Source organism: Physeter macrocephalus, chromosome 3 (assembly GCF_002837175.3).
Source record: "Physeter macrocephalus isolate SW-GA chromosome 3, ASM283717v5, whole genome shotgun sequence".
Classification (NCBI taxonomy): Eukaryota; Metazoa; Chordata; class Mammalia; order Artiodactyla; family Physeteridae; genus Physeter; species Physeter macrocephalus.
Window position 1 is genome coordinate 20900306 of NC_041216.1, and position 17754 is coordinate 20918059.

Genomic DNA, 17754 nt, shown 5'->3' on the forward strand with positions numbered 1-17754 from the left:
CTGCGCGCCTACAGCCCATGCTCCACAACAAGAGAAGCCACCGCAATGAGAAGCCCGCGCACCACAAGGAAGAGTAGCCCCCGCTCGCCGCAACTAGAGAAAGCCCGCGTGCAGCAGCGAAGACCCAATGCAGCCAAAAATTAAATAAATGAATAAATAAATATATTTTTTTAAAAAAACCAAAAAAAAAAACACTCCTCAGGGGCCTCCCTGACCCCAGGCTGGGTTGGGGTGAGCTAATCCCACCCTGATGGGGGTCCGATGTCTGCCTCTCCCACCCAGACCACAAGCGCATGAGGGCTGCATCCCCTGGGCCCAGTCCAAGGGTGGACACACTCCATCCCCTCAACACCTCCCTGTAACGAGCGCTTACTATGTGCCAGGCACTGGGCCAATGCTTTCCCTACATCATCTCGTTTCATCCTCACAGTAATTCCCTGAGAGGTAAGGACCAACTTCCCCCCTTCACAGGCTGGGCAGGCTCAGAACAGTTAAGTGATTTGCTTGGTCTCAAAGCTTGCAAGATCCAGAGCTGGGATTTGAACCCAGGTGCCCCTATTTCCCAGCAGAAAAACTTGAACTGTGCTTGGGAGATGACGGACAATGACGAGGTGGGAGGGGACAGGGCGGACAGAGACGGGACAGCACCTGGAGGTCAATAATGAGAACTGCAGGACGGGGGTCGGCCTTAGCAGTGGCACCCAACCTGCCCCACGGCTCCATCAGCACCCAAAGGACCCAGAGCGAGATGTCTACCCACTGCCTCCCTCCCCTAGGAGTGAAGCCGGTACCCTCGTGGCGGCCTGCAAGGACCGCTTGAGCAGGTCTGGTGTCCCACGGCCTCACGTCCCACACCTCTCCACCTTGTTCGCTACGCTCCGGCAGCGCTGCGGCCCTTGCTGTTCACAGGACAGGGGTACTGCCACTCAGGACTTCTCCACTTGCCCTCAGTCTCTTCTCCCACCCTTCCCTTCCCCACCTCCTCCTCAGTGGGGCTCTCCCTGCCTCCCACAGGGACACCTTAGCCCCCGTCCTGGCCTTAGCTTCAAAAACAATTTTACTGGGGCTTCCCTGGTGGCGCAGTGGTTGAGAATCCGCCTGCCAATCGAGCCCTGGTCTGGGAAGATCCCACATGCCGCAGAGCGGCTGGGCCCATGAGTCATGGCCGCTGAGCCTGCGTTCTAGAGCCCATGCTCCGCAACAAGAGAAGCCACTGCAATGAGCAGCCGGCGCACCGCAACAAAGAGTAGCCCCCGTTTGCCGCAACTAGAGAAAGCCCGCACGCTGCAACGAAGACCCAATGCAGCCAAAAATAAATAAATAAATTTATTTTTTTAAAAAATTTTACTGTGATAAGATATATATAACAAAATATGCCTTTCTCACCACCTTTAAGTGGCATTAATTATACTCACACTGTTGTGTGAACACCACCACTGTTTCTAACTCTCTTCCATCACCTCTATTATGGGTTGAAATGCCTCTCCTCAAAATTCATATGTTGAAGTGCTAACTGCCATACCCAGAATGTGACCTTATTTGGAGATAGGGTTGTTATGGATGTCATGAGTTAAGACGAGGTCATACTGGAGTAGGGTGGACCCTAATCCAGTATGATCGGTGTCCTTATAAAAAGGGGGAATCGAGACACTCACTCAAGGAGAACTCCGTGTGAAGACTGGGGTTATGCTGCCGTAAGTGAAGGAACTACCAGAAGCTAGGAAACCTGGAACAAAATTCTTCCCTAATGCCTTTAGGGGAAGCATGGCCCTGTAGACACCCTGACCTTGGGCTTCTGGCTCCAGAACCGTGAGACATAAATTTCTGTTGTTTAAGCCACTCAGTTTGTGGTGTTTTGTTACAGCAGCCTTGGCAGACTAATACAACCCCAAACTCTGTAACCAGTAAGCAATAACTCTTAATTCTCCCCTCCTCACACCCCCTGGTAACCTCTAAACTCTGTCTCCATGAATGTCTATTCTAAATATTTCATATAAGTAAAATCATACTATATTTGTCCTTTTGTGAGTAGCTTATTTCGCTTAGCATAATGTTGTCAAAGTTTCCCCATGTTGTAACATGTATCAAAATGTCACTCCTTTTCAAGGTTGAAGAATAATGGTATCACATTATCAATTCACCTGCCGACTCACACTTTGGTTGCTTCCACATTTTGGCTACTGTGAATAATGCTACAATGCACACTGGTGGACAATATCTATTCAAGTGCCTATTCTTTTGGGTATATACCTAGGAGTGGAATTGTTGGGTCATACGGTAATTCTAAGTTTTAGTTTTTTGAGGAACTGCCAAACTATTTTCCAAAGTGGCTGCACCATTTTACATTCTCACCAGCAATATCCCTTGACTTATTTTTCCTTACCTATTTCCCAGCTCATACCACCACCCCATACTTTCTATATTTAATTTATATAGCACTTTTATTGTCTGCTACTCCCATACCTAGACCATAAGCTCCATAAAAGCAGAAATGCTTGTCAGTTTTGGGCTGAGTGTGTATCTTTCTGGGGTAGATATGGGGGTTGGGGGTCATAGGTCTGGTATGGAGGGGTGTGGAGCCAGCGACAGGAGAATGAAGAGGATGAGGTGCTGATGGAGAGAGGGCAGGGGTCAATTAGAAAGGGTGGAGACTCAAAGACTCAGAAGAGTTAAGGGCATTAAGAAGCAGCACCCTCAGCCACTATGGAAAACAGTATGGAGGGTCCTCTAAAAACTAAAAATAGAGTTGCCATATGATCCAGCAATCCCACTCCTGGGCATATATCCAGACAAAAATATAATTCAAAAAGATACATGCACCCCTATGTTCATAGCAGCACATATTCACAATAGCCAAGACATGGAAACAACCTAAATGTCCATCGACAGATGAATGGATAAAGAAGATGTGGTACAGGGACTTCCCTGGTGGCTCAGTGGATGAGACTCCACGCTACCAATGCAGGGGGCCCAGGTTCGATCCCTTGTCAGGGAACTAGATCCCACATGTATCCCACAACTAAGAGTTCGTATGCCACAACTAAGGAGCCAGCGAGCCTCAACTAAGGAGCCCTGGAGCCACAACTAAGGAGCCCACCTGCCGCAACTAAGGAGCTGGCAAGCCGCAACTAAGGAGCCCACCTGCCGCAACTAAGACCCGGTGCAACCAAATAAATAAAATTTTTTTTTTTTTTAAAAAGATGACGTGGTACACACATACAATGGAATACTACTCAGTCATAAAAAAAGAACAAAATAATGCCATTTGCAGCAACATGGATGGACCTAGAGATTATCATACTAAGTGAAGTAAGTCAGAAAGAGAAAGACAAATACCATATGATAATTACTTAAATGTGGAATCTAAAATATGACACAAATGAACTTTTATGAAACAGAAACAGACTCACAGACACAGAGAACAGACTTGTGGTTGACAAGGGGAAAGCGGGGTGGGAGAGGAATTGAGTGGGAGTTTGGCATTAGCAGATGCAAACTATTATGTATAGAATGAATAAACAACAAGGTCCTACTGTATAGCACAGGGAACTATATTCAATATTCTGTGATAAACCATAATGGAACAGGATATTCTTAAAATGTATATACATGTATAACTGAATCACTGTGCAATACAGCAGAAATTACCACATTGTAAATCAGCTATATTTCAATGGAAAAAAAAAAAACGGCACCCTCTACTCCTTTTAAAAAGAAGCAAGCTACGGTGTGTGCAGATCGGCCTGGGTGAGTGGCAGGACTGAGACTGAGCTCAAGAGGGGCGTGGCCCAGCGAAGGGCCAGAAAGTGATGTAAGGGGGGGTGGGGGGCGCAGGTAGGCGGGTCTCTGCAAGGAACTAGCTGAAGGAGCGGGGTTTGAGACTGGTCATCAAAAGAGGGGCGGGGCGGGCCAGGCCAAGGGCGGCCTCGTAGGCGGGACAGAACTGGACATAGGGGCGAAGGTTCTGCGAGGCCCGCCCACTGACCCTCCCCTTCTCCACCGAGCTCTCTCACCTCCAACAGGCGCGCTCCGGTTAGGAGAGACGGGCGCGGGCCGCGTGGCAGGGCTGGACACACCACCGAGGCCCAGGCCCCGGCGCAGGGCTGAGCGCAGGCCCCCCAGCTGGGCCTCCGCTGCGCGCCGTTGCGTCTCCACGCGGGCCAGCTCGGCCTCCAGGCCTTGAGCCCGGCCCTCGGCCGCGCTCAGTCGCAGCCCCAGCTCCGCAGCCTCGGCCTGGGCGGCCTCCAGCTTCAGTTCCAGGCTGCGGGCATGGTCCAACTGCTGTTTCTGGGCGCTGCGCACCTCCTCCAGGGAGCCCAGCAGGCCTCGCTCGCGGGTCCGGAACTCGCCCTCTTGCTCCTGCAGCTTCCGCTGGGCTCCCTGGAGCTGGGGTGAGGGGGCAAGGCCGGGAGGTGGGGGTCAGCAAGGCCGCCCCTCAACCCGACACCCACCCTCCCGGGCTCAGCCTGGAGCCCACGGGCCCAAAAGGGGCGTGCAGAACTCCTGTTTCGTTAATGGTCTCCGCCCAGGCAGGAGATGCAGGAACATCATGGGAGTATGGAAGGAAACTATTAGAATTTGTTTACCTCTTCCTTCTGTGTATATGCCTTGCAGTGTACACAGTTTATTAGTAATAAGCTAACAGCTAATGCTTACATAGATAGGAATTATCAGTGCCAGGCACTAAGTACTTTCCCCTCAAAAAAATCAACTCTTAAATTACCACTATAAATCATCTCCATTTTACAGATGAGGAAACTGAGCACAGGGCAGTTATGTAACTTGCCGGAGGCCACACAGCTAGTAAACTGAGAGCTAGGATTCAAAGCCAGGCACCCTGGCTCCAGAGCCTTTTCTCTTAACCACGAGGCCACACTGCCTCTCAGTAAACATAATTTATCAATAAATCACACAATGAGGGGCGGTACTAAAAAATTATTTACCAGTGAAGTGCATGGTCACACACACTCACACATAACCCCTCTGGTTCAGAGAATGAGTCAACCTCTCACCGTCATCAGTTTCACTGGAAACCATCTACGGAACACCTCCTGGATGACAAGACCTACACAAGGACCTGGTATACATCCCCTGCTGTGCTAGCCCCTATCCCATGAATGCTCTAAAGCACAGAGAGGTTGAGTGATTTAGCCAAGGTCACACAGTAGATTCACTGCCAGAAAACACAGAGTGAAAGAGTGTAGGCTTTGGAGTCTGACAGACCTGGGTGGCTGTGTGACCTTGAGTAGATCCCTTGACCTCTCTGAGCCCCAGTGTCTGGTTCTCTCTGTAAACCAGGGCTAATTATACCTACATCATGAGGCTGCTGGGAGAATCAAACAAGATTCTGTCTACAAAGCTCCCCCCACCCCCACTACACAGTTCTTGCAGTTGTTATTATTGTTATTATTATACCTGGGGAAGAATCTCAAGGAGTGGGGAACAGGGACCAGTCCTAGGCAGTGATCTCTCAGAATGACTCCAGCATTGGAGTCCCCACCTGCTTCTCACTGGAGAAGGCCCAGGGCAGCCTGACTGCCTCCAAGGATCCTCCTCCTCCAGGCAGTCTGCCCACCATCTAGTTACCTCCTGCCGCACAGCCTCCAGGTTGGCTTCGCCCTTCAGCAGCTTCTGTCGGAGGCCCAGGGCCTCCAGTCTGCCCTCCTTTTCTGCCCTCTCGCCCAGTGCCACGCGGCCCTGCAGCTCCACCAGCTCCCGGCCCAGCCTGGCGTTCTCACTGTCCAGCATCTTCATCTGTGAGAAAGAGTGGACACAGGCAGGACCTAGGACCTATTCTCAGCACCCACAGCCCCTTCTAGCCCAGGGTATTGGAGAGTGCCCGCAGGCTCCAATGGCAGCCTTTTCAGCTCTGCCCCTATAACCCTGCCCAGTCCAAACCAGGCACAGAGGGTATTTGGGACCCACTGCTCTAGGGACACATACATTGAACACGACCCCAATCCACTGGGAGCCTGCCCCTGATAACTCCACCCTAGTTGAGCCACGCCAGGCACCTGGGCACCAATGACCTCAATGTACCACCTAATCATAACCACCTATCATGGAGAGTAGGGGTAGGGAGTGCTGAACCCCTAAGAGTTCTGCAGGGCAGGAACTCTGGGTCACTTTTCACCTCTACGATGATGCCTAACTTTTATGGAGTGTTTACCATGTGTCCAGCTCTGTTCTAAGCACTTCGCTCATATTAACTCATTAATACAGGGTAGGTACTAACACTATCCCTCTTTAACAGACATGAAGACGAAAGCTTAGAGAGGTGAAGAGACTTGCCCAAAGTCACACAGCTCATAAGCAGCAGACTGGGATTTGATCTGAGACAAGCAGAATCAAAGGTATGTTTCTAGGCCCCTATTTCCCCAGAGGAGCAGGTGGGGGGGGTGAGGCCTACTTACCCCACAGTGCTACAGCAAAGGGAATATGAAAACGTGCACACCCAGCAAGAGCCTGGCACACAGTTCCTTTCAGGGATTCCTGATGTTTCCCAGGACTTCAGCCCAACGGGAGGGGGCCCGGGTAGAGGGGTACATTGGTGGGAGGTGGAGGGGATTTGTTATTCAGGCTGCAATATCTCTGGGGAGGCAGGGCCCGGGTGCCAAAGGGGGCTGTTTCCTGTTCTGCTGGTCTTCTAGAGCGGGAAAGCCTGAGCCCTCAGTATCCAGGGCAGTGCCCAGTATACAGCAGGCACTTGTTAAATGCTTGCTGTTATTGATGGGCTTGGAAATCATCTAGTTCAGGGCTCTGTAAACTGCAGGCCAAATTCCACCGGTCATCTGCTTCTGTAGATGGTTTGTACATTTTTAAGTAGTTGAAAATGGCTCATTCTTACATGGTTGAAAGAAAAGCAAAAGAAGAACAATATTTCTGACACATGAAAAGTATATAAAATTCAGGGGACTTCCCTGGTGGCACAGTGGTTAAGAATCCGCCTGCCAATGCAGGGGACACAGGTTCAAGCCCTGGTCCGGGAAGATCCCACATGCCACGGAGCATCTAGGCCCATGCGCCATAACTACTGAGCCCACGTGCCACAACTACTGAAGCCCGCGTGCCTAGAGCCCGTGCTCCACAACAAGAGAAGCCCGCGCACCGCAACGAAGAGTAGCCCCCGCTCGCCGCCACTAGAGAAAGCCAGAAGGCAGCAACGAAGACCCAATGCAACCTAAATAATTATTTTAATCATAAAAAAAGTATATAAAATTCAAATTTCAATGTCCATAAGCAAAGTTTTAATGGAACACACTCCACTCATGTAGGTACCATCCAGACCTGCTTCCTCCCTATGATGGCATAGTTGAGTGGCTGCAACAGAGACCATAAGGCCCATAAAGCTGGAAATATTTACTACTGGACGCTTTACAAAAAAAGGTTGCCAGCTCCTGACCTAGTTCACGGGATCTGCACCTCTTGTTGTTCACAGATTCCTTTGAGAATTGGATAAGAGCCCCAGACCCAGTCTTTGGAGAAATGTGAGCGAGTGTGAACACAAATGTATCCCCGCCCCCCGCCCCCCACACACACAGTTTCAGGGTTTGAGGATTCCTCAAAGCCCATCCATTAATACCAAGGTTAGGTAACAAGCCTTGTTATAGTTCAAGGCCCTGGTTTTACCTATGAGGGACCTCAGCTCCCAAAGGGGGTGCTGTGGCCCAGCGGCACGCAGCAATTGCCCAGGGGTTACCTGCCGCCGGAGCTCCTGCAGCTCCCTCCGAGCCTCCAGCCGTGAGCGCTCCACCTCCTGCAGTCCAGCCCGCAGCTCGCCAGCCTCCTTGCCCACAGCCACCCGAGCCTCCTCCAGGAGCACGAGCTTCTGCTCCTTGTCCTCATTGGCAAGCTTCAGGCTGGAGGGGCAGAGGGCAGAGGGCAGAGGTAGCCCCAGGTCCTGAAAGAGTAGGTGAGTGGCCCTACACAAAGGTCCCTTCCCCTGACTCCCGGAGTGGGTCTGGCAGGCTCTTGGCCTAGAGGTGCCCCAAGTGCTGCCTGCAAAGTGGCCCTCTCCTGAGCTGAGCCCTCCAGGGCTGGGGATCTGGCCCTCAGCTGAGAGAGGTGGACCAGCGACACACGCTAGTCTCCAGGGTGATGCCAGTGGGTGAGGTCAGAGTCTGGACCCAACCCTGCCTGCAACCACCATTCCCCTTCCTTCAGGTAGGACAGCCACCTAAAATAAACCAAGTCCGGGCTTGGTTCGAGGGCAGAGACTCCCCATCTGTGCGATTTCCCCAGAACCTTGGGGGGTGACGCTAGTTCCTGGGATGAGATTCAGTGCGAATGAAGGACGAGGCTCAGTGAAGGGCTGGGGGCTGGGCCCCCGTGTCACCCCACCTGATCCGCTCACTCTCCGCCTTCTTCACGGCCACCCGCAGCTCCTCGTTGGACCGCCGCAGGGCCTCGAGCTCCTTGGCCCCCTCGCTCAGGCTGCGCCGCAGTTCGCCCGCCTCCTGGCGCTGGGCCTCACGGCCGTCCTGGCTCTCACGCACCTTGCGCTGGGCGTCCAGCAGCTCCCGCCGCAGCCCGTCGCGGGCATCCTCCAGCAGGTGCAGCTGGGTCCGAAGCTCTTCTGCCTGTGAGGACAGCGGGGGTCCACATACGGGGGTCGGGCCCCACTCAAGCTGGGTGGAAAGGAGCCCATCCCCATCTCCCTGGCCACGGGGCACCTGCCCCATCCCTCTGCAGCGGCTCGGACTGCAGGTGTGAGTTATGATTTGGGGCAAAGCGTATTGGAGTCAGCGGTGCTCTGGCCTGAAATAAACATCAATCAAGATCATCCTGTGGGACTTCCCTGGTGGCGCAGTGGTTAAGAATCCGCCTGCCAATTCAGGGGACACGGGTTCGAGTCCTGGTCTGGGAAGATCCCACACGCCGCAGAGCAACTGAGCCGGTGCACCACAACTACTGAGCCTACGCTCTTAGAGCCCACAAGCCACAACTACTGAGCCTGCATGCTGCAACTACGGAAGCCTGCGCGCCTAGAGCCCGTGCTCCGCGACAAGAGAAGCCACTGCAATGAGAAGCCCATGCACCGCAACAAAGAGCAGCCCCTGCTCGCCGCAACTAGAGAAAGCCCACGCACAGCAACGAAGACCCAACACAGCCAAAAAATAAATAAATAAAATAAAATAAAATAAATAAAAAGATTATCCTGTGGATCAACCTCAAGAGGGCAGGGACGCCCCGCCCAGCCTCTCTGTGAGAGCCCAAGTCCCACACGTACCCAGCAGGTACTTAATAAATGCCTGCTGCCTGCTTCCTTTCATGCATTCCTTTGTCCTCGAACGCACGCGGCAGGGGGCTGCACTGCCTAGGAGGAAGCGGGTGGGTGGACGCGCAGGCAGCTCACCTCACGCAGGCAGGCCTCCCGCTGCCGGCCCAGGTCTCGGGCCTGTTCCTGCAGCCTCTTCACCTCCTGCGCATGGGCCGCGGCAGCCTCCTCAAGCTGGGCCCGCAGGTCCCGCAGCTCGGACTTCAGGGCATTCACGGTGTTCTAGGACACACGGGCTCCTGAGACCTGGCACTGCCGTGTCCTCCTCCCCCGCACTCCCAACCCCCACCGCCACTGATGCCAGCTGCGCCAACTGAACTGTCCATCTGCGGCTCTAGACACGGCCCCTCACGCTGGCCTGCCGGGCCCTCTACTGATCCCTTGACGCCTGGCAAGTGCTACGCACGTAGCCGGTCTCTCCCTCAGACTAGGGGATTCACAGGGCAGAGCTGTGCCACCTCGCTCCAATGGGGACTCCCAAGGAAGAGTGAAGCTCCGCCGACAGCCTGGATGCTGCCCCCAGGGCAGAGCCACGTCTCCCCCTCGGGCAGGGCTGTGTCCCCCCATCCCAAAACCCGGCTCAGATGGAGGCCCGCCCGCCCCGCCTGGCCTACCCGGTCCTGTTCCTGCCGGCTCTGGGCGTCGCGCTTCTGTCGCTCCATCTCCAGGGAGATGGCGGCCAGGCTGTGCCGCGTCCCCATCAACTTCTCCGACAGTGCCGTCTTCTCGGACTCCTTCAGGGACAGGGCCTGGGCAGAGGCAGGGAGCAAAGAGCTCGGGGCGTTGCGTGGTCTTGGGGGGCACGCTTGGGCTTTTCCCCCACGCTAGCCTCGGAAATGTGCCCGCTGGGGGCTCGGGGACCTGACTGGGCCACCACAGGTGGAGCCAGGGCAGAGGTGCAGGCTCACCCCCTCGGCAGCCCCAGGAAAGGGTACGACAGCAGTAACAATAACCTGGACACAGACACAACTTAGACATCTCACATCCTGAAGCAAGGCCTTTCATTATTCCCATTTTACAGATGAGGCTATTGAGGCTCAAAGAGGTAAAGTGACTTGCCCAGGGTGACGCAGCAGGTGAGGAGAGGAGATGGACGCAGTCTGCCCTGTCTCCATTACATTATGGGAAAGTCAGGAGTTAGTTCTTTCTGAGGAGGGTCAGCTGCTGCATGTGGGCTTCGCGGGGACTGCTCAGAGGCGGTCATGGGGACGCCATGCCCAGCCTGGGGTGGGAGGAGGGATGGGAGAACGTGGGTCAGCTTTTCTGGAACAATGCGCACGGTGTCGTGACCGTGGCTGCCACTTGGTAAGCTCCCACGGTGTGCCGGGCCCGCTCGCTGGACAGGGGTCTCAGCGACGCTTCACAAACACCCCTTGAACTCCCCCATCCTGAAGGTGAGGAAACCGAGGCCCAGAAAAGGACTCCTAGCTCCTATAGCTGCTGGGTGGCTGAGCGGGGACCAGCCCCAGAACAGGGGCCCCTCAGGCAGCAGTGGAGGCCACACCAGGGCTCACGAACCTGCTGCTTCTCGCTCTCGGCCAGGAGGAGGCCCTCGTCACGCTCCTGCTGCAGAGCTGCGATCTCCTCGCTCAGCTCTTCCTTCTCGGCCTCCAGCCGGGCCAGCAGCTCCTCCCGCTCCCGCTGCAGCTGACTCTGCAGCTGGGCCCGCTCCGCCTCCAGCTCCCGCCATGCCGCCTCCTGGGGGCCAGGCCCACGTGCATGTGACCCACGAGGCTGGGCCCAGACAGCCCCTCGCCAACCTCGGGGCAGCAAGGGCCATGTGATCAGGGAACTACAAGGTGGGGTGGGTGATAATGAGGGCCGTGATGGGGACAGGCCAGGAGCAGCAAAGGCCTGGCCTTTGGGTGGGCGGGGGGAGGAGGGTAAGGGGTCAGAGAATGTTTCCTGGAGGAAACAAGCAGCCGTCAGTCAGGTAGAGAGAAAAGAAAAGGAACCCCAGGCCAGAGTACAGCCCCGGAGACAACTCGGAGGAAAGAGGAAACATGACGAACAGGGAAACTGTGATATTTAAGGTCACTGGAGCTTGGACTACGATGGGGACATGGTGAAGGACGGGGCCAGAGCCACAGGCAGCAGCCAGGCCAGACCAGACCAATGGGCTTTAGGGAGGGGTGACCTGATTTTCAGGACAGTTGGGACGGCAGAGCCTCAAGCCAGAGTGACAAACAGCAATCTGGATTTTAGAATAGCGGGTTGTTCAGAGCTTGTGGAAGAGGGACCAGGATTGGGGGTTGGGGTAGAGGGGAGTTGGGTCGGCTGTGAGCAATAAGAGGGCATGGGTCTGGGGGTGGTGGAATAGCTGCAGAGAAGAGTACACGTATGGTGACATTAAGAGGCTGAGTCTGCTGGTGCAGGGAGAATGAGGGAAGGCACAGGAGTTTGGCTCCCTGGGGACTGGGTGGGTACAACCCACAGGCAGAGCCCACTTGGGGTCTGAGGGAGGTGCCTGGCCCCAGCACTAGTCCCTATTTTCACACAGCTGTGTGAAAATAGTCTCTGCTTCAAATGCTCTGTCGCCACCTGCTGGAGAGGTGTGATTCTATCCACAAATCCAAGAAAACTATGTACGAGGTGAATGGCGCCCCCTGGTGTCAGGAGCCACAGCCTGAACCTCTGTCAGAGGCAGCCCAGTCCAAGATGAGTGACTCAGGTCCCCTGTCCAGAGGCCCACTCTGGAGAGTATCTCAGTACAATAATAATAATGACAACCAGCAATTATGGAGCATTTACAAAGTGCCAGTCTCTATGTTAAGCTCTTTGTAAGGATCATCTCACCTCATCCTCATAAATTATACTATCATTATCCCCATTGTTAAGATGGAGAAATGGGGGACTCCCCTGGTGGTCCAGTGGCTAAGACTCCGCGCTCCCAATGCAGGGGGCCCGGGTTCGATCCCTGGTCAGGGAACTAGATCCCACATGCCGCAACTAAAGATTCCGCATGCTGCAACTAAAAAAAAAAAAAAAAAAGAAGAAGGATCCCACATGCAGCAACGAAGATCCCGCATGCTGCAGCTAAAACCCAGTGCAGCCAAATAAATAAATAAATTTTTTTTTTTTAAAAATGGGGAAATGAAGGCACAGAGACCTTAGGTAACATAACCAGCATTTGGCCAAGATCAGGCTGAAACCCAGGCCTTGCGGCAACAAAAAAAAAAAAAAAAAAAGAAGAAGGATCCCACATGCAGCAACGAAGATCCCGCATGCTGCAGCTAAAACCCAGTGCAGCCAAATAAATAAATAAATTTTTTTTTTTTAAAAATGGGGAAATGAAGGCACAGAGACCTTAGGTAACATAACCAGCATTTGGCCAAGATCAGGCTGAAACCCAGGCAATGTAACTCCAGAGCCAGTGTTCTTATGTACTTCTGTTCCGTCTTTTGGTGACCTGGCCCCTCGCCTTTCTATGTGCTCTGGTCCCCCGAGTGATCTTTCATATGCAAACTGCACTCCTTAGCAAATTAAAGTGCTTTTCGACTCTACATTAGATCAGCATTTTCCAAATATGGTTGTGGACCCCCTGCATCAGGATCACCAGGGCTGGACCAGATTGGGGCCTGGGAATCTGCATGTTTGATAAGGAGTGGTCCCCAATGGATCCTCCCAGCTGCCCCCAGAGCCTCTGAAACATAGATGAAGTTCCATTTCACTGATGCAGAGTGAGAAGGATGACTCGCCTGAGGTCACAGGGGAGACAGAGACAGTGGTTCAGAGCCCTCCCCCACCCCACCGCCTGCCCCAACCCAGCTGCCTGAACCTTCTCTCGCTGGAGTCGCTGTAAGTCCTCCTTGTGGGCTGCCCGCTGCTCCCGCAGAGAGGCCTGGGCCTCCCGCTCAGCCTGCACCAACTTCTGGGCCATCAGTTCCTTGTCCAGAGCGACCTTCTCCTCTGTAGTTGTTATCTGCTGCCGCAAGCCCACCAATTCCCCTGCACAGAAGGGATGGAAAGGAGAAACAAGCTTGGGTTGGACCCTCCCAGTGGGCCAACAGCCTCAGGCCAGGTGAGCTATGTGGGCAAAATCCCAGAGGGGAGAGGGCCCACTGGTATCTAGCTGAGTTCCCTTGGAGAACGTTCTTGCCCTCTCTGGGCCTCCGTTTCCCCGTCAGCTGCATGGGCCCAGTGGCCCTGTCCCCCTCCCTACCTACCTGGAATGGCATCTAAAGGATGAAGTGACTGATGAGGAGGGCCCCCCAAATGGAGAGGACAGCAAAAACATGAGAACCCCCATCACTGATTGAGTGCTTACCACGGGCAGGCACCTGGCTGAGCACAACACAGCTTCACATCACACCCACGTAGCTTATCCCCAATTTACAGATGAGGAAACGGAGGCTCAGAGGAGACAGGTAACCTCCCAAGGCTGCACAGCCTTCCATGAGGCATCAACTTTAATGACTGACTGCCATAAGCGTACTTGCTGGACTGTCAGCACTAATGAAAGTGACCAGGGGAGGGTGCACCCCACAGGGGACAATCTAAAAACTATCCTCGGGGTTGGAAGTCCACCAGAGACTGTCAGCATTTCCCTTCCCGGTTCTGTCTGGCCCACGTGGACGTGGACGGAAAACTTAATTTTCGCGGCCCAAGCAGGTGCTTAGTAAATGTTTGTTGAGCAAGAAAAACCTGTGAGTTCAGAGACTGGGCAGGAATGAGAGTCGTCAGAAAAGCAGCTGATGATGGCTCCACGGAGACGCAGAACTCTCTAAGCACCCTGATGACGAGAGACAGCAGCCACCGTTGGCTGCGGAGGCAGGCACTGTGCCAAGGCCATGCTTTTCTCACCTCATCCTGGCAAAGCCTCATCACCTCTAACTGTCAGATGAGGAACCAGTGGCCCAGGGAGGGAAGCGGCTGGCCTGGGAAAGCGGCTGGATTGGAAGCCAGGTCAGCCACACCCCAAAGCCAGTGATCCCAGCTTCAGTGAGACCCCAGAACTTGACAGGTTACAGCTCCAGCTCTGGGCTGGAGCCCGGGGTTCCCCACCCCTCATCCCTGGCCCCCCTACCGGTCAGGGTCTCCTTGGCCAGCAGTAGGGCCTGCCCATCCGCTTCCAGCTGCTCCCGCCGGGCCTCGAGCTGCGCCAGCTGCCGCTGTACCTCAAAAAGGCTGCTCTCCAGGGTTTCCTTCTCCAAGCTGCAGCACGCACGATCCCTGAGGCCCCGGGACCCAGCCTCCCGGGCCCCAGGATACTGTGAATCCCAGGGCGTGGCCAGCCATGGGCCAGGTGCCAGCCCACCTGCCCACCTGCCCAGCCGTGCCCACACTCCCCAGGGAAGCCTGAGCCCCAGCTAAGATGAGCTGGTGACCTGGCCCCTGAGGGCCCATGCTGGACGTGGCTGGCCACGGGGTGGCTCCGTCAGACCCCCCAGGGAGGGCTGGGCAGAGCTCAAGGCCTCACCGCAGGCGTGTGGCCTCCTCCGACAGGGTCCGGCCCTCACGCTCGGCTGCTGCCAGCTGCACCGCCAGGCCGGCCCGCTCCTTGGCCAGCGCCTCCTTCTCCCGGGCCGCCCGCTCCAACGCCTCCGTCTGCCGCCGCACCTCCCGCCGGGCCTGCTCCAGCTCCTGCTCCCGCCCGCTCACCTGCCGGGAGAGCTGGCCCCCACCAGGCACCGTGAGCGCCGGCCCCAGAACCCCCAGCCTGCTTATCGTGCAGCACCCCAACCCTGGGCCCGAGCCGGCCCTGGCAGGCAGGAGGCCAGGTTCAAGCCCAGGTCGTACCCTGATGTGCTGTGTGAACCTGGACAAATCACAGCCTTCTCTGGACGTGCAGTGCACGCACATGCAAACATAAGGGTCATCGCTTAGTTTGGGTGGCAACCAAACGCTTCCTGCACCCCAAAATGTCCAGAGAAGCTGAATGTATAAAAGAAACCAAAGGAGAGCTGCTCTGCAGGCCTCAGAAAGGGAACCTGGAGCCTGGCTCCCTGCACCGCGTGGTCTGTTCCCTAGAGGCCCCTCCCAGGAAGCCAGGCCCTCCAGGACAGACACCCTAAGGTCCCTTCCAGCTATGATTTCCCAACAAGTCTAAGATTCCAATTCTGAAATTCTCTACCAATTATCATATCATTAATCTTTCCTGAGTGGTGATTCATTTCTGTAAGTGCTTACCCGGTAAGCACTTTGAGATAAGAACTATTAGCCCCGTGTTCCAGGTGGGGCCGCTGAGGCATGGGGAGGTCGGGTAGCCTGCTCAAGGCCCCCAGCTGGCAGAGGTGGGGCTGGATTTCAGCCGGGAAGCAGGCTCCTGAGCCTGTGACGTCCCCCAGGACACAATGCAAAAGGCCGGGAGCCTAGAACCCCTTCCCCACCTGCTCCCCAGACCCCACATACACCCACCTGGGCCAGCCGCTCCTGCAGCCGGCAGCGCTCCTGGTGCAACTCGGGGAGCTGGCGCTCCAGGGCCTCCCGGGCCTGCTCTGCCACCCGCAGGGAGCCCTCCAGGCCCTGCCGCTCCACGTCCTGCTCCAGCCGCAGCTGGTCCTGCTCCGCCCGCGCCGCGGTGGCCTCCTGCTCCGCCTGCCGCTGCCGGCCCAGCAGGGCTGCCTTTTCCTCCTCTAGCTGCGGGGGCCAGGCGGAGGGGAGCGACCGGATCAGCCCAGGCCCTCATGGTCCGAAGAGGTCCCACCTAGGACCAAGGATGCCTTCTCCACCCACCTATCCCAGCCAGCCCGTGGGAGGCTCCCTGGGGGTAAGGGGCGGTGCCCTAGGGCATGTGGACACTGGGGAGGAGGACAAGGAAGGGCCCACGGAGCTTCTTTTCTCTCAGACCATGAGAGAGAAGACAGACAGACAGAAGGGGTCAGAGACAGAACAACAAGACAGAGGGACAGAGGTGTACTGGGAGATGTCGGGGTGTGGGCCTAGGCTGGGCCTGGGGATGCCTCAGCGGGGTCTCTGAGCGGGGAGGACAGGTGGGCGAGGCAGGAGGGCCTGCTGGCACACAACGTACCTGGGCGACAAGGTGGTTCAGACCCAGCTTGTCCTGGGCAAGACTCTCGTTCAGGGCGCTCAGCTTGGATAAGGAGTCCCGCAGAGAGGCCTCCTCGGCCCTCAGCTTGGTCATGGAGAGCTCAAGCTCCACGCGGCCAGCCTCAGCCTGCAGGGTCGGGACCAGGGCGGCCAGAGACGGTCAGGCGGGGAGAGATGGAGAGAGATGAGAAAAGATGTGCAGAGACATGGAAAGATAAGGAGAGATGGGGAGAAAGGCAGAGAGATGGGAGAGACAGGAGGTGGGGAGGTGGCGAGAAGAGGCACGGAGAGACAGGGCCCCCAGAGACAGCGCAGGGGACACGAGGAGAGAGACAGAACATGAGAACATGAGACAACAAAAAACCCCTGTAGACGCCCTGCTGCCCACGCTGCTGCACACTCAGAGCCGTGCAAGGACCAATGAAGCTGGCTCCCACTGTGGGGTGCGGCCAGAGGTCAGAGGGTACCCCAGAGTGCGGTCTAGGGTGGCCTTGCTCAGGGCCCAGACCACAGACAGCGGGGCAGGCACCGACCAAGAACTGTGCCCCCAACCCTCACAGACCCCAGGACCTGTGTCCAGAGATGGGACTGGATGACCTGAGCTACAGGCCCTGCCCCAGAAGCATCTGGAAAAGCAGCGATATGACCAGTCCTAAAGGTCAGTTCACTTATGGCTGGGATCAGAGGTCAGTGTGTGGCCAGGGTCAGAGGTGAGCCTGAAATAGGGGTCAGTCTGTGGCCAGAGTGAGAAGGCCTGGGGCCTAGGCTAGAGGTGGGTTTGTGGCAGTGTGGCAAACGGGGACCCACCTTGGTCAGCGCCTCGGTCACCTCGGCCTTCTCAGCCTGCAGCATGTCCCGCTGCAGCGTGGTACAGCTCAGCACCTCCCTCACCTCCACCAGCTCCTTCGCCAGCCCTGAGCGCTTCTCTTCCAGCTGCTCTAGTTGTCTATGGCTGTGGGACAGAGGGTGGGGGGTGCCCCATGTCACTCCCCTGCGCTGAGCCTCCCGCAGCCAGACATGCTGGAGCAGCCAGGGGCCAGGCCCAAGGCAGGAGCCTCATCCACAAGGACAGCCAAGCCCACTGTGGGACCTCAGTTTTCACATCTGCAAAATGGGATAACGCTCGCCTCGTGACGTTGTGAAAAGGATATGTGTCCTGGGACTTCCCTGGTGGCACAGTGGTTAAGAATCCGCCTGCCAACGCAGGGGACACAAGTTCGATCCCTGGTCTGGGAAGATCCCTCATGTCACAGAGCAACTAAGCCCGCGAGCCACAACTACTGAGCCCATGCATCGCAACTACTGAAGCATGCATGCTCTAGGGCCCGCATGCCGCAACTACTGAGCCCGTGTGCCGCAACTACTGAAGCCCGTGCGCCTAGAGCCTGTGCTCCGCAACGAGAAGCCACCACGATGAGAAGCCCACACACCGCAACGAAGAGTAGCCCCCGCTCGCCACAACTAGAGAAAGCCCGCGCACAGCAACG

The 17754-nt window shown here is 55.9% G+C and overlaps 1 protein-coding gene across 1 annotated transcript in view; it reads right to left on the minus strand.

The window, feature by feature from the left end:
* Positions 1-17754, minus strand: part of CROCC (ciliary rootlet coiled-coil, rootletin) — a 49330-nt gene that overhangs the window by 9191 nt on the left and 22385 nt on the right. The window contains exons 14-26 of the mRNA XM_055083745.1: positions 17075-17219; positions 16248-16394; positions 15635-15856; positions 14697-14890; positions 14304-14431; positions 13056-13225; positions 10796-10975; positions 9892-10026; positions 9356-9499; positions 8341-8579; positions 7700-7859; positions 5587-5754; positions 4014-4386 (exon numbers count right to left, since the gene is read on the minus strand). Of these exons, the coding sequence (XP_054939720.1) occupies positions 4014-4386; positions 5587-5754; positions 7700-7859; positions 8341-8579; positions 9356-9499; positions 9892-10026; positions 10796-10975; positions 13056-13225; positions 14304-14431; positions 14697-14890; positions 15635-15856; positions 16248-16394; positions 17075-17219 (2405 nt within the window). The remainder of the gene's footprint in view (positions 1-4013; positions 4387-5586; positions 5755-7699; positions 7860-8340; positions 8580-9355; positions 9500-9891; positions 10027-10795; positions 10976-13055; positions 13226-14303; positions 14432-14696; positions 14891-15634; positions 15857-16247; positions 16395-17074; positions 17220-17754) is intronic.